The 15,982-nt window shown below is 42.5% G+C and overlaps 1 protein-coding gene across 4 annotated transcripts in view; it reads left to right on the forward strand.

Moving 5' to 3' along the window:
• Nucleotides 1–15,982, forward strand: part of LRP8 (LDL receptor related protein 8) — a 169,850-nt gene that overhangs the window by 93,498 nt on the left and 60,370 nt on the right. For 3 of the 4 annotated variants that reach the window (XM_030278755.4, XM_030278756.4, XM_072932652.1), the window contains one exon: nt 10,846–10,968. The exons of the other annotated variant lie outside the window; for it this stretch is intronic. In XM_030278755.4, coding sequence (XP_030134615.4) covers nt 10,846–10,968 — 123 coding nt within the window. The remainder of the gene's footprint in view (nt 1–10,845; nt 10,969–15,982) is intronic. 4 annotated transcript variants of the gene reach the window in all.

Consider the following 15,982-nt stretch of genomic DNA (forward strand, 5'->3'; position numbering starts at 1 on the left):
AACATTCCCAATGTGTTTCTGCCCAGTTAATTAATTTTAAGTTCTTTTGCTATAGCTATTGGTATGCTATAAGAAAGCTTTCTGTAGTGTTTGTTATGGCATAAGGGGTTTCTGTGTGTATTTTTGGATTTTATGGCATTCCAATTGTTACTTTCCATTTTCCATTTTCATTTTTGGCGTTTGAAGGATACATACTTCGGGACTAGGGAACTTTCTAAAATAAACCTAGGAAAATTTTTTACTTCAAAAGTGCCATCATTTTATCAGTAACTAAGTTAATGGAAAAAGAGAATGAAGTTTGAAAACACTAGATTTAAGTATTTAGAAAAAATCTCACTTCCTTTTATTGTTTTTGACTCTTCATTCTTCCAAGACACTACAGTAGGTATTTTAATTGTAATATTTTAGCCTCCCAGGAAGTAAACCATGGCATGTGGGGTATTTTTTTAACTGTATAGAGCATTTCTGGCATGTTCTACCCTGCAACGTATTGATTAAAGTAGGATCAGAAGAAAAAGACCAACATCGATCCAACGTTAAGCAACTGGACCATGTATAAATTGACATAAAATGCTGTGCTGTTTCTAATAAAAAATGCATAAATGCAGCAGAATGAAGCAAAATAACATCTTCATTCCCCCTGCTGTTGGCTGCCAAACAGAATGCTCAGGCATGTTGTTGCCCATATAATTCCCTAATTGAGAACACAAACCTTCATTGACTGTCCCTACTGTCCACCCACATGGATTTGTGCATTGAACCAGCAATACCTCCTCAGGCACCCCAGGTCTGTTACACTTCTTGTATCTCCTCTCCCTATTTCCTACCCACACAAGGCATCATTTTGTCACTGCATGGATTGAGTCTTCAAATCTCTGATTTAGGCTGTTGATCCTGACTCTTGACAAGCTTTTGCTTATTTTCTTTCTTTCTTTCCCTTTCTTTGTTTTTCTAGGAATTGGGAGCTTTGCACTGACTATTGGGTTTCCACCATGTCCTTAGATTTGGATAATTTATATGACAGGTCAGAGATACTTGTGCTATTATGCATTACCACATTTTTGAAAACATATAGAGCTCGTGCATAGAAGTGTCCTGCACATGTGTTTTACTGTGCTTACAAACACAGAGCTCGCAGGTGTAAATAGCAGGTTACTGTTTTCCCACACAGTCGTAAGGATCAGTATGCAGCCTGGACCCAGGCCAAGTTCTGCAAAACAGGGTTTAAACAGTGTTTGTTTCTCTTGCTGTTTTTAAGGCTGATTTGCAGAGGAAGTGACTTTGCCTGCAGTTCTGGGACCCCCAGTGTGTAATGGTGCTGCTCTGCTCTCAGTGGCAAAGGTGGCTGCTGAAACTGCTGCTGCTTCCCCGCAGATGTTTTGTTCTCTCACAGCCCGTGTCAGCTGAGTGAGCGAGCACAGAGCTCACACAGCTATGGCAGGGCAGACCCTACCAGAGCAGTGACAAATGTGGAGCCAGGGGCTGAGGCTTGCCAGAAATGCCTGATGCTGCTTTGAACCCTGGATCACTGGGCTGCAGTGAAGGCGTGACAGGGAGTTCATCGTACCTGGCTCTGTGCAGGGTTTAGGGCCCCTGGGTTTATCTCCTGCGTGCAAACTGGGTGTGAAATTCTGCTGGAGGTGCCATGTCTTCAGTGCACTTTAACCTCACAGTGTGTACACTAAATTTAGGCAGCAAGAACCAAATGCTGTGTCCAAGCTGTGAAAGGCAAATTCTGCACCTGTAAACTCCAGTGTTGTAATGTTTCAATATGACAGCATGAGCTAGGTAAGAAAAGGTGGCACATCAGGCTTCAGGGGTATTCTTTGCTATCCTCTCCACTGGTCTTGGAGATTTTCTTACCACCATCTAGGAAAAAGGAATCATGCTTAAAAACATCAAACAGAGCAGAGAGCATTGACTGTGTAGGGAGGCCTGCGTTTCCCTTATATCTCACTCGGTGAAAGATCTGTGTTCACATGTCTTTGTCTCTTTTCTTTCTCTGTGCTCACATGCCTTAGCCTCATTTCTCTAATTTTCTGAATAACTGGAGGCAATTTTATCCATAAAATATGGCTGTTCTCTTTCCCTGGTACCTGTCTGATAAGCTATGGGTATATGTGTAGGTGGGAACCAAAATTGCTCCATCAGCTCAACCGCTTCTGCTTTTCTGTCTTACTGTATTTGCTTTCAGAAATAGCTTTCAGTCTATTTTATCCTTGGGGGTTTGACTCAGAGCACCAGAGACTTGAGTCATCAGGAGCTTTGACTTAGGCTGAGGGTTATAAAAACTGTACTGAAAAGAGACATCATAGGGTGTCATAAAAACCTCTGAGACCAATTTTGCACAGAGACCACTGAGACCAGTGATTATTCATGGATTTGGGGATGTTTCATCAGGGTAGAATGCAGCCCCTAAGGTTCAATTCTCAGAAACAGAAAGACAGAAAAATATTAAGTGCCTCTTGAGAAATTTGTGGACATCCTTCATTGTGAAATAACATACATGTAGTTGCCACCCCAAGAGCTTCTGTCTTGCAACAATGTCTTGGTTGTTAAAAGAAGGCAAAGCAAAACCCAAAGAGACAGACAAAGCTGGCAATTCTGTCAGCAAAAGTCGGTGTGGATGAGCTTCAGTCAAAGAAATATTTAGAAACAAACTGGAAAGTCAGAACATACCGAATCCTTTGAAAAGGTCATGACTGCAGCAATATGGAGTTCTGGAAGCACGTTCAACTTCCACAGCAGAGCGATGGCTGCTCTTTTCCGCACAGAGGAAATCTTGACTTGAGTGTCAGATACAGCGACCACGCCATCAGACATGGGGGAAAGACCTGGTCAGGCCTTGGCTGTGCCACAGATCTGCTGCACAACTTCTGGAATGTCATTTAATGCCTCTGTGGCATGTACCTGTAAGGGAGGACGTGACTTGTGCTTAGGGGGGGAGCAAGTCTTCTGATAGCCCTTCCATTCAGTGCTACCTTGTATAAGCTTTGTTGTAAGAAAAAAATCCATTTACTGAATGCAAACCTTGTCTATGCACTTGGCAGCTTTCTTGTCACTATTGCTGCTGGACGAGGAAGAGCCTCGGTGAGATTTTGTCAGTGGCATGTTTTGACATGGAGTGGTGGCTGGTATTTCACACCTGCTGTGCAGTGTCGCACAACAGTGAGGTTGACTGGTAGCATCCAGAGGTGACTGCAGGCTGGACAGGGCTGTCAGCCTGTTTCTGAGCAAAGGTGCAGTCTGTATCAGATGCTGGTAGGAAAATCTGTCCCTTTTTCTCCTTCCTCTGCAGAAGGATATGGTTTTCCAATTTACACATACAGCGTGGGGGAAGATAGTTGGTTTTCTTGTGGGGGTGTTTGTTGTTTTTGAAATTCTAGAGACTTGAATATTGAGGTGATAGAGGCTCATAGAGAGTAAAAATGAGGAAATTATCAGAAAACCTGGGTTTGTACAGCTTAAAAAATTACTTATGATTTATGAGTGGATTTTTAAAAAATGGAGGGAGCAGATGTTGGAGGGAGCCTTGCCTGAAGGAGTGTGGGGCTTGTTCCTCTGAAAGGAATGAGGCAGCACTTGAGCTTTCTGCCTGGGCTGTTCCCAGCTGCGAAGCTCCCTAGGACAAAGCCCCAGAGCCCCAACTAAGCCTTCAAACTTGCAAGGAAAAGTTGTCCTGAATACCAAGCAAGTATGTTTGGCAGACCTCGAATGCCCTCCAAGGAGCACACCAGTCCAAGTGGACCTTTTGTCCTTGATTTCTCTTCTGGGAAGAAGAGAAATCTTGCTTTTCCTGTTGGTGAAACATGGCTTGTAGGGACAAGTGCTGCATTCATTAGACCAATGTATATATTTGTTAAAAAACAGAGCATACAGCCTCTTCTTAAAGACTGAAATGACAACTACAACCTGAGAACAGGTTGAGGGAAAATATTGTTCAGTTTTACCTCATTTATGTGAACAAATTTAGGAAGAAAGGCCTGTATTTGTTGAAGTCACATCGATTTCATACATGAGAACAGTATGTTGTTTCAGCATTCTGCTTTTCATAGGTTTCAATTAGGTTCTGCCATTTTCCTTACATTCAATATTAAACGTGAAAACGGATTTAAATAATTCTAAATAGGAGGCTTATACATTTTACTATTTTAAATGCTCAAAAGTGGATACCTTTGATACTAATGAAAAATCACAGGTGACATCTATTTCTTTTTCTCTTTTAAAATCATTGGTTTGATTTGATTGATCTGAGGGGCTTCAGGCTCTGCAGCTGCATGTTTTGGTTACTTGAGCAGCAGCTTCAGGCAGCCCCAGAGCCTCTGACTGGGCTTCTGTCAATGGGGCATTGTTTTCTGGGGCTGTTTCAGGGGGTCTTGGGGAGAAGTTTCTTTAGAATGTGTTTCATGTGGCGTATCAAAGGGACCATGGTCTGTGCCTGAGCACTGGCTCTTTGAGGGGATCTGATTAATCTTGCTTTATAAAAGTAATTGCCTGCTGAGATGGCAGTGTCAAAAGAAGTGGCCAGATTCAGAGAATGGTTAAATATTCCCTTTCATTATTTCAAGGTGTCTTTAGTTGTATGAAAATTAAAGCATTTGATGATCCACATCCACTAGAATTTCCTGATATTTGGACTCTGGGAGCTTCTCTGTTGCCATTTTATAGCTGCAAACCAGCACATTCCTGGTATTCCCATGCCAGGATTTGGCAGAGGTGCTGTGAGGGGTCAGGCTCCCAGCACAAGGTGTTTGGATGCCTGAAGCAGGGAATGCAGCACCTGCTGGGAGCAGAAAACCACTCCAGGGCAGGTTGTCCACACTCCCTGGGACACTTCCTCCTTTGTAATATCAACAGCAGTAGCTGAGAGGACTTGGGCTGCAGATGTAAGTTGGGATTTTCAGATCTCCTTAAGGACAACTAAGACATCCTTGGGGTATAAAACCTGATCAAAGGATTTGGGATCAATAGCACAGATTGTTTTTGAAGACCAGGGATGCTGTGTAAGTATGTGATTAAGGCTCAGTCTCCTGCTCGGAGTGTTTTCTGAGTTTGGGAGTATGTATCAAGTTTGTGGTGAATGTAACTTCAAATTATTTTTTTTTAAAATTGTTTTCTTCTGTTGCTGGGAATTTCTGTTTGTGAGTGGCATTTGCAATGTCCTGGTGGCTGTGTCTGTGATTCAGGATCTGACTGAGTTATAAATTGAAAACAGCTGTTTGCTGGTGAGTTTTGTGTAGCCCAGAAGCTTTCTCGAGCTGAATCATGAGCACAGCCCTCACCTTTCTCTGGGAAGCAGAAAACCTCGTTGGACCAAGCCAGCGATCGAGCTGGGGTGTGTTTTTCTCACTCTGAGATTGATGGAGGTCCTTAGGAGGTGCAGAGTGACCCATAATAATGATATCTTTTCTTCTGGGAGGAGCTGGCTCCTGTCCCATTACCCACCGAGCTGTGCTTGGCACCTCTTGGGGCGAAGTGCTGCTCATGGGCTGTGTTTGAGCTCCACAACTTGTGCAGAGCATCTTCTATTCTTCTCATATGGAGCCTTGTCAGGGGCTCTGTTAAGCCACTGATCAAAGCTGCCACTGAAATTTCCCAGCATGAATTGAAACCTGTTTTGGAAATTTCAGTGTCTCTGGCCTACCATCATCTCCCCATTATCATGTCCTGTTTTATTGCTGCAGAAGGATCACAGCAAAACTTTCATTGTATGTTTTTTACTATATTTTGTTACATTTTTACAGCAGCTTGGGTGAAACTGTTTTCTGGTAGAAATATTGGCTGCAAATGAGAGCAGATACACAGTTTGATGGGAAGTCTGGTGTTGATGGAGAAATTAAAATAGGAGCAGGATCTACGTAAAGGAGCGAGGGCTGTGGAACAAATTAAACCAGTTTTCAATGAGTTTGGTGTGTGGGGTTTTTAATCCCTAATTGCCACCTTCCCTCTGCCATAAAACCACCTTGGGATGAGATGCAGAGTCTGGGCAGCCCTGGCTGACTGGCAGCCCACAGAGCAGATCAGCCCTGTGGCCACTTTCTGCCCTTATCTCCCTCTGTGGAGCTGTGTCTTTGATTGTTCTCTATTCAGCTTCCAATTTTATGAAACTTGTGGGCATAAACTTATTTTCCACATCTTTCCTGTCTTTTAGAATTTATAGAAGTTGGTCAAAAGTTATGGATGGGAGAAAAAGGGGAGAGGGCAGGGTTTGCAGGTCTTTGTGGGTTAACACTTGAGGATGCTCTCACTGGCCTGGTTTTCTGTCTGGATACACAACCCAGAGTTTGAACAAAACCTTTTGTCTAAAAATCCTGTGTTTAGATGTTAGAACTATCTAGGGTTCATTGTCTCATCTGGAAAAAAAACAAGCCCTCATTTTCAAGTGTCCTTTACAGGCAAGTTGTAGTAAGAAAATATGTTTTTTTCTGTGCTTTTACATTACTGCTGCTGTTGAACAGCTACATTGAACTGTTGATAAAAGAGTAAATGTGTTCATTCTGCTTTTTAGCTGTTGGTTTGGGGAAATCGGGAGTAGCAAAAAATGAAACTATTTTAGGGTTGAGTAATGCTTAATATTAAAGATGTGCAAAATAGGAATAAACAAGGTGTGAACTGCAAATTGCAAACTGCAATTGCAAACTGCATGGAGGGCCTGGTCTCTTATAAGGAGTAACTGGAAAGATGTACCTGCCTTGTAAAGCCTCTAAAACTGAAGCAAAAGTTAAGTGAGGTTAAATGAATTGACTGAGGGCAGTGGGAGGATGTTGGGTTTTATTAGAAAGAGGAAAAAGGAATAAGTCCTGGACTTTTCCATTAGATTCAGATGCCTTGTTTGGGTTAGGGTCAGGGACTCTTTCAGAAGTAGGTATTTTTGAAAGTTGGAAGTCACATTTATGTCATCCAGTCCCTACTCCTAGCCAGTACAAGGTTTGTTCCTTTCGGTGTATATTTGTTCTCTCCAGTCTAATTAAACATGTCCCCAGTCACTGCTTTTTTTATGAAATCACTCAGTAAATTATCATGTTCTACAACACTCTACCTGGATTCTCTGCTTTTAATTTGCTGCAGGGATGACCCCTGAATCCTTGCTTGCAGTTCAGGATAAGAGACATGAGTAATGGAATGGAAAAGGACATTTTGGAAAATGAGAGGCCATGTTGGGTTTGATGCAGTTTTATTTAAAATTCAGCATGTTAGGGTATTTTTCTGTCACTGCTGGATAAAATTGAAGTCACCTTTCCCTCTGCCCTTGTCTTTCTTGCTGGGAGAAGAGAAGCAGGAATGCCTGACTTTAACTAAGGGCTCCTTTGGAGAGCTGCCCAAGGCAGGGCTCATTCCCTGGGGAAGCTGAGCCCATGGCCCCCAGGAGCCAGTGGGGTTCTGACAGATCTGTCCACCTGCACACGTGGGAAAGGAAAAGCAGGAACTGAAGGCAAATGAAGCAGGAGTCTAAAGAGGGGCAGCCTCTTTGGTGTCCCTGTGCAGCTGGGCAGGGGAGCAGATGAAAGGCTCTGTGCACACATCGGGAGCCTCTCTCTTCTCGTTCCAGGTACCGTTTGCCCCCCGAGGAACAGAGGCTCAGGGATGCTGAGACCACTCACTCTTGTTTGTTTATGTTAACCTGGAAGAGATGTGTGAGCAGAGCTGCCTGGGCTGCTTACAGCAAAGGAAACGGATCTCAGGGGGACAATTAATTTTGCTTGACTATTTCTGAGCCAGGTGAAACCGTAAAATAAACCTGTGTCCTCCCCATTGTCTAAAAGGGATGTGTTTATTTATTTTACATTTTCATGCACCACTGGCAATTTATGGTGTGAGCCTCAATGAATTATTGATAGAATGAAGGTGTATAACATGGGAGATTAATAAAAAGGGTTATCAGGCTTCAAAAAGAAAAAGGAAGGAAAAACCAGAAAGCTGATATTTTAATTAACTGCCTGCATTGTGATCCCAGAGACATGAGGATTGAGCGCCAGAAGGTAAATCTGGTTGGAAATAAAGTGATTCCAGTCTTGTATTAGAGGTGAAAAATGAGACAGTGCTTCAGTATTCTTGCAGTTTGAATAATCTGGGTTGCTGTTTGCAACAGAAAGTGGAGTTACTGGAATTGAGACAGTCTGCAGAGCTCTGACACAGTGCTGGAGAGTAATAGTAAAAAAATAAAAGCTAATATTTAAAATATAACTATCTAAAAGCAAAAAAGTTAAAAATGGCAGAAGTAAATATAAGAATCATAGAAAAGGTTTGAGCTCCCCCTCTCTTAATCCTGTTCCTTGAAGAGATTAGACAATTTCAATTCAAACAAAGACCAAACACTTTTGTATCCTGCTGATTTTTGTCATGGGACTGTTGGACCTTCAGGAGGGCATGGGGACAGGGTGACATTTCTGGGTTCAGCCACTGCTGCTGAGTGGTTGTGCCCAGCTCATTTTGCTGAAGGGAGGGAGCACATGAACCCTTCCCAAGGGACACCCAGAGCTGGCAGCTTTGCTTTGCTGCCCTTTTGTGAGCCCTAGCAAGGAGCTGCTTGTGGTGCACGAGGAGAAGCAGTGGCAGGGCAGGAACAAAGCCATCAGTGCCACCATCTGCAGGGTTGGCTGTGCAAAGGAAGTGCCCCTGCCACTCCTCCCTGGGCTGGCCCCTGCTGGCATCCCCATGTCCCAGAAATACATCACACTGTGAGACTGAGGGCTGAAGGAGAGGTTTGGTTTAGGCACAATTGTAGTTTTATTGCTATTTGGATCTCTAGAGAATAAGTTAAAGGACAGTTTTGCTGTGGAAAGCAAGATATTAAGGCATTGAGAGAGCAACTATAAAACAAAATACATTTTTAAAAATAGGTTTCTAATGTTTCCAGTATTACACTGGTCTCTCCTTTCTGGATGGAGCTGTAATTGTTTCATTTGTAGATGCCACAGCCTTCCCCTAAGAGCAGATAGCAGCATTTTACCCAGTGAGCTTCCCAGCAGGCAGGAGAGTGCTCTCCCTTCAGCTATGCATGGGTATCCTATCAGTATCAGCATTTCTGGCTATTGCATACATCAGATTCATTAAGACTTGCATTAAATACCCCAGCAATAGCCAGCTTTGGATTTCTGAAAAGAGTTACTCAGGAGAAAGTTTTTTCCCTCTGATAACAGATGTGCAATGTCTTTGGATGATCTTTAGTATGACTGGTGTCTTGTAAAACTCTTGGTTTACATGGAAATGGTTTTTCTGTCCTATATTAGTCCATAATTGGTTTCTGAATGGCTGAAGAGAAAATTGAAAAATTGAAAATTGTCCTTTTTTTTTTTTTTTTCCCCCTCATTCTCCAGAATCTGATTCCTTTAGCAACAGAAGGGTGGTAAATGTATGCTCTCTTTAAAAAGTGCATCCTGAGAGATTGTACAGCTGCTTAGTGATGCTTTGCAGCGTTTTCCTGCTGGATGTCTGCTCAGGGAAGCTGCATGTTTTGTGTGCTGGAAAATGAGTACTTTATTTCAGCCATGGAGGTCTCTCCAGCACCTCACACAGAAATGCTCCATGTTTCCTGTGTGGGCACGTGAGTGATATTTAACATGACTCCCTTCCTGACAGCAGCTCATGTAGGAAAACAAGAAAGGAAAGTAAAAGATAAAACCCCAGAGGCTTATTTGTTGTGTTTAATGCTTTGAAAATGTTTGCTGGAAGAAGTATTGATGTAGCAACATGTGTGCACACAACTTGTAAGAGAGAATGGCGTGGCAAGCCCAGGTTTCACTGAGATGTGAGGGCAGCTAAGCCACAGAACAGGTTGCCCAGGGGGGTTGTGCTGGCTCCATCTTGGGGGATTTTTCCTACCAGACTGGATGAAACGCAGAACAGCCTGGTCTGACCTCAGAGCTGATCCTGTCTTGAGCAGGAGGTTGGACTTGGTGACCTTCTGAGGTCCTTCAGTACTTGAATTTTCCTGTGATCCTATTAGGTTGTGAGCAGCTTTGCAGGGGGAAGAGACAAATCTCCCTGCCAGCACTTCCTGTGTCAGTTCATGGCTACCAGTGGTAGATATCAGCTAGCCAAGAGCATTTCCCTTCAGTGTGGTGACACTGAGCCCCAGCCCTTGCTCTGCACTCAGCAGAAAAGCCACTGAAGTCCCCACTGTGAGTGAATGGTGTCTCATCAACACTGAGGCCTCAGCCTGAAGGGACCCAATCTGAGTAGAATTTTCTCTTTCTGCCGCAGTGGGAAGATGCTGACTGGAATTGCAGAGCACATGGTGCTGTACCACTGGCACGGAGGAATAGACCAATTAATTGCTTGAGTTCATGTCTTGCATCTTTTTCAAGCCCTAGATTAATGCAAGCAAAGCAAAGAGCGTGGAGTGGTTGACATTTAATGAAATGAATGTTAGTGTTTGAAGGAGTGCTTTATGATCATCTGCTGTGGTGACAGATGTACTAACAAGCCATGAATAAATGGCACAGATAGAAACATTATTATTTAGATTATAGTACTCCAAAGGTGATACTTGTTTGTCTTGCCTGTCTGTAAATCATGCAGCATGCTTTCAGTTCCATGAAGGCAGCAGCTTTTTATAGTAAAATCCTTAGAAAATTATCTTGAAAAAGAACATCCCTGTTTTTTGAATGGATGGAAAAAGACACAGAAGGGTGAATCATCGTCAAATAATGGAGGGTTTAGAGTTGTAGCAAGAAGAAACACCCATCTATGATATATGTGGGACTCTGTCATGAAGAAGCAATGTTGAATGTGAAATAAGTCCTCTCAGCACAGCAATCCATATCGTCCTTGGTGGGGTTGGGTGCAGTGGAGATCTTCTGCACTGTTTATGTTCATGCCAAGTACTTTCTTCTTTTCTTGCAGCAAAGAAAACTTGTGCTGAGTCAGATTTCACTTGTGACAATGGTCACTGCATCCCAGCCAGGTGGAAATGTGACGGGGAAGAAGAATGTCCTGACGGGTCAGATGAATCAGAAGCAGCATGCAGTGAGTAGCTCAAAGTGGTGTTTCTCAGCCTTGTTCTTATTATCAAAGCACAGAGAAACTGAAGCTGTTATTCCCAGCACTCGCAGGATGATCTGTCAATTTATGCTTGTGCTAAGACACAAAAGATTCAGGTCATTCAAATCACACAGTTTACAAACTTTAAAATGTACCCATTTTCCAGACTGATACAGGCAGTACTGTCTAGTCTGGATTTCTGTCTGCAAGGGAGCTGTAAACATCTTGAGCTGCTTGTCAGGCTCATGATCAGCAGCAGTGGAGAAGTGTCACGCTCACCTGGGATCAGACTTTTTGGAAACTCAGATTTGGTGTTTTGCATGGTAACATATTGGGATTTATCATCACTGCAGACAGCACTTCTGTTATTTCAGAGGAGTTTTGTGATGTAACTGCATTGCTCAATCTTCATTTTTTATTTTTCCTCTGAGAACAAATGAAAAAAGCAGCAGATGAAAGATGTGGAATGTAAAATAACTAAAGCTTGAGAGTAAGTGTGACAGATGTTACTGCAGGTAACACCCTTTAAAAACACAGTAAGTAAAAAGAATATTCTTGATTTTCATGTAGTGCATTCTATCATGGTCTTTTGAGGAGGCCCATTTGTCCTCCATTGTTCTAGAACTGTGAAGGGTTGTCTGATGTTGAGTTGAAGGGAATCCCAGGGATATTTTAATGAAAATACTTATATGTAGATTTTTATTTGTGTGCTTACATATATCTGCAGATCTGTTCTTGCCAGAGCAAGAAATTCATTCCATTGAATTTCCAGTCATGTACTTCACAAATATTCCCATGAGTCAGAAGTAGTGTTGGAGGAAGTATTTTATCAGATCTTGCCAGAATGGGGTGCATAGACGACTTCAAAATCAACCATACTTTTATTTTTAATCCTAGTACCAGTTCTACTTTCTCCCTAATTAAGGGAGATGAATGCACTTCTCTTGCATAAAATGAATAGAATCATTTTTGCAGCCGCATACAGGCTACAGAAAAAATTACCTCAATAAATACATTAACATATTTATGCACTGTGTTTGTTGGTCTTTCACCCTGCATTCTCCTTAGTTAAAAGCTGCTTCATTAATGCTACTTCCACTACCTGATTGTCTGGAGGGGGGCTGAATAACTAAGCAGCTTCATTTGCTGCAGTCTCTGCCTGCAAATCTCATGTCAGAGGCCATAGCACAAGCTGTGGATAGGCCAGGCAGCACTGAGGTCCCTGATGATTTCTGTTAATCATCTTCCATCCCTTTTCTACCCATTTCCCCTTTCATTTTTTCCCCCACTTATTTCATCCTCTAGGGAAATCAGCCTTAAATCTTAAGTATGACAAAAGAAACTTGACCTGAGCTTCAGATTGTTACCATAAAGGACTGCTGTCCTCAGAGAAAAGTAATTGGTTCCGATTTTTGTGATTTTTTTTTAATATTTTTTTCCTCCTACTTGAAACTTTCTAAGAGACAAAAGTCTGTGTTTTATTCTGGTGGTTCTTCAGTTCAGAAAAATAGATAGCCCATGAAACACCTTCCTGCAACACAGGAAGAAGTTTGTTCCTGTTCTATTAAAGATACTTTTAATGTTGGGCTTTCCTTGAAATTTGGCCCATTATCTAAAAGGACTGACTCTTCCTCTGTGTAAATGTTATTTGATATGAGGCTGTAGTGACAGAAAATGTAGTTACAGGCAAATGTATAGATGGACATTCCTGTATGATACTTCTCTCCAGTCCCATTTTCTTTCTCCCTGATGAAATCAAGGCTGGGCGTTCTTCCTGTGTCAAGGTGTGACTCCAGAGCCTGTGATTGTCTAATTTTCCTGCTTAGAAATGCAGCACAGTCCTGTGGAGGGGCCTGCCCTGCAGAGCTTCCCTAGGGAAGGGACAGGCTGGGAAAGAAGAGATTTCTCACCCCTGTTAAGATCAAACTGCTTTATAAAATCAATGGCTTTCAGACAGGCCCCATAATTGCCAGCACCTCTGCCAGGATCTGGGGTTATGCCTCAGTTAATGCAGCACTGGGACATTGTCCATAGTCCATTCAATCCAGGGAGTTTAAGAGCATTAATAATGCTGACTGTTGCATTTTAGGAGTGCTTCTAGCTTAGAATGTGGTGAAAACAAGGCTGTTCCTCTCAGCATCTATCCACCTGTTAAATGGCTTTTTATTTTCTCAGTGCTTTTGTGGCGTGTTTGTAAATACAGTTTGTGGTCTCTTATTGGTAGTTAGGGATGTTGTGTCCCCATCTCTTATGCTTGGTTGAAGGTAACAGTTTGTAGGGTTTGGTTTGGGTTTTGGGTTTTTTTTTGGAGGGGGGGGGGGGGGTGTTGTTTTTTTTACAGAACCAAAACTGTACTTTGGTTTTTCCGTTTCCCTAATGACTGAAGTTGCTCAGCTTTGTACCTAACAATATCCTGTCTGGGGACACTGGCCATTCCCAGGTGTTCAGGACAGCATGACCTGTGTCCTGTTGGATAGATGAGATGGCATCACAGCTGGCCTGATTTCTGCTGGACCCCTGATGTCTGCACTTTTTGTGCCATTCATGCAACTATTTTTTTAGCTGTGTTCTTCAAGCCACTGAATGTGTCTGGGAGTGGTGGCTGTAAGGGTATGTTATGGATCCCACTGAATCCTCAGCTGATGAAATCTCTAGGACTTCTCCCTGTTGTGGGTTCTGTTCTAGTGGCTTTTGTTTTGAAACGGGTCATTGTAAATAAGAAGCTGGTTATATTTCTTCATTTTTCTGCCAGAGACCTGTCTTGCAGAAGATTTTTGGTAGCTCACATGTACTCTACATTAGAGAACCCACCATATGCAGAGCCCTGGCCCTGTTTTTCATGACTGTCACTAAAAGCAGCCCAGCATGGCTTGGTGATACCCTGGGGCTGTGGTGCAGCCACTGCTGATATACACAGGCTCTGCTTATGAGTATGGAAAGATTCCTCACCTTTTCCTTACCCAGTTTCTTGGAGCTGAGAGAGGGGGAAGGGAAGTCATTTTTCTGATTGAGCTAACAGAGACCTCCAGCAAAATGAATGTTAGGTGTTATGGAACACCTAATGCTGTTCCAGCACCGGTACTGAATCATTCTGCTTCTTATACAAGCAGGAAATTTTATATTTCTCTCTGAAGAATTTAGGTTATTTAATCAGTGACTTAAGCAAAAAAAAAAATAATCTCAAGAGAAAAATAGAAACAAATGCTAACAATCAGTAACAACAGTGATGGGAACACAAATTAAAGAGATAGAGCAAGTGAAAATCTAAGCTGGCAAGCTCTTGCCTTAGGACATGGTATATATAATGAGATCGAGGAATGCAGAAAGCATAAACTCGCCACTTATTTCTTTTTCAGATATGTGGCATTCTCCTGGTTAAGAGCAGAAATTATTGTACAGAAACATACAGGATGTTAGAGTGTAGGATATTCAGGGAAGAAAAAGAGACTGGGAAACCGAATTCGTATTGCATTTAATAGGGGAATGATTTAATAGGGCAGGTTTAATAAGCAACAGTTCTTGAAATAGATTTTAAAATGGAAGTGGAATATAAAATCAAACCCTGAATGTTGGTTTGAAATACAGCACTAGTTCTGGCACTTCTTTCTTATTTTTGTATATGTCATGAGTGGTTCAGGAAGATGTATCCAAACCTGACAGTTATATTTTTAATGGGAATTTTCCATGGTCCCAGGCACTCTGTGTGCTGCGTGTGCTGATCTCTCTCAGTGCTGGTCAGTTCTGCCCTCATTTCCTATTAAGTTGCCCAGATGTAAAATGCTGTTGTTGGTAGCATTGATGGTGTCATTCACCCCCAAATGCACAATCCTGTCCCAGCTCTCTGTTCAGCCCAAAGGATGTTACGTCTCTATTATTCTTCTTTGATGCAGATCTCCTTCATGACTGAGTGGGTTTGGTGACATTACTGTGCTTTTGTGGAAAAGGACTAAATAAAACTGTTCCCTGCCCTAGGAGAATTTTTCCTGGAGAAGGGTGGAGTGTTCCTTTCACGGCATCACGTACACTGGGCCATTGAATTCAAGTAGCAAAAGAAAAAACTAGGCCAAATCGACCAGGCAGAGCCAGATACTCAGTTTTGGGACGTGGGGCAGTAAAGGAAGAATTTTTTTTTTTTCCCTTTTTTTTTTTTCTTCTTTTTTTTTTCCCCAAGGTTAAGAGCAGATCTATTGGTATAAATGTGATAAGATGCTGGGGCATTGCAAATGTAATGGAACATGTAAATTAAGGACTGTTCTGTTGGAATAATCTGTTGGAGATCATTTAGGGAATTGAATAGGGATGTTAATGCCAGATGTACAGGTGTGCATTTTAACAATACTCCAGCTACACCAACTGGCTACAGCCAGCATGAAATACAGTACTGTCCCCCTGGCACTGTCCCTGCTGGGCCTTTGGGAGCACTGCTGAATTGCAGCAGCTGAGGACCCCATCTGTAAAGCAAATATAGGACAAGGTACTGGATGTGGAAACACTTCTAGAGCCACAGGATCCTCCCAGAGACAAGGCACAGAAGTGGCAGTCTCATTTTCCAGGTGCCCAGACTGGTTTGTAGGGCTAGAGATTAAAGCTTTGATTTGTCAGTGTGATCAAATTTATTGAGACAGAATAAAATGAAAACTGCCATGATCATCTCTCCATGAAGTCATGGAATAATTTAAGACAGAGGTTCATAATTTGGATCTTTGGGAGTCATCTAGTCCAATTCCTTGCTCAAACTGGACCCCTGTCCTCATGTTTGACCACCCCTCTTAATGGAAAAAGTCCCTTTATCTTGAAAGACTTTCCTTTATTGCAGCATGTGTCTGTCACCTCCTATCCTGTCACTGTGCACCTCTGAGAACAGGCTGGCTCCATCTTCACTATTCCCTGCCATTTTGGAGTTGATGGCAGCAATGATATCTTCCTTTAACCCTCTTTTCTGTTGGCTGAACAAATGCTGGTCCCCCAGCCTCTCCTTGTTTGTAGTCCCTCATTTCAG

Source organism: Taeniopygia guttata, chromosome 8 (assembly GCF_048771995.1).
Source record: "Taeniopygia guttata chromosome 8, bTaeGut7.mat, whole genome shotgun sequence".
NCBI classification, from domain to species: Eukaryota; Metazoa; Chordata; class Aves; order Passeriformes; family Estrildidae; genus Taeniopygia; species Taeniopygia guttata.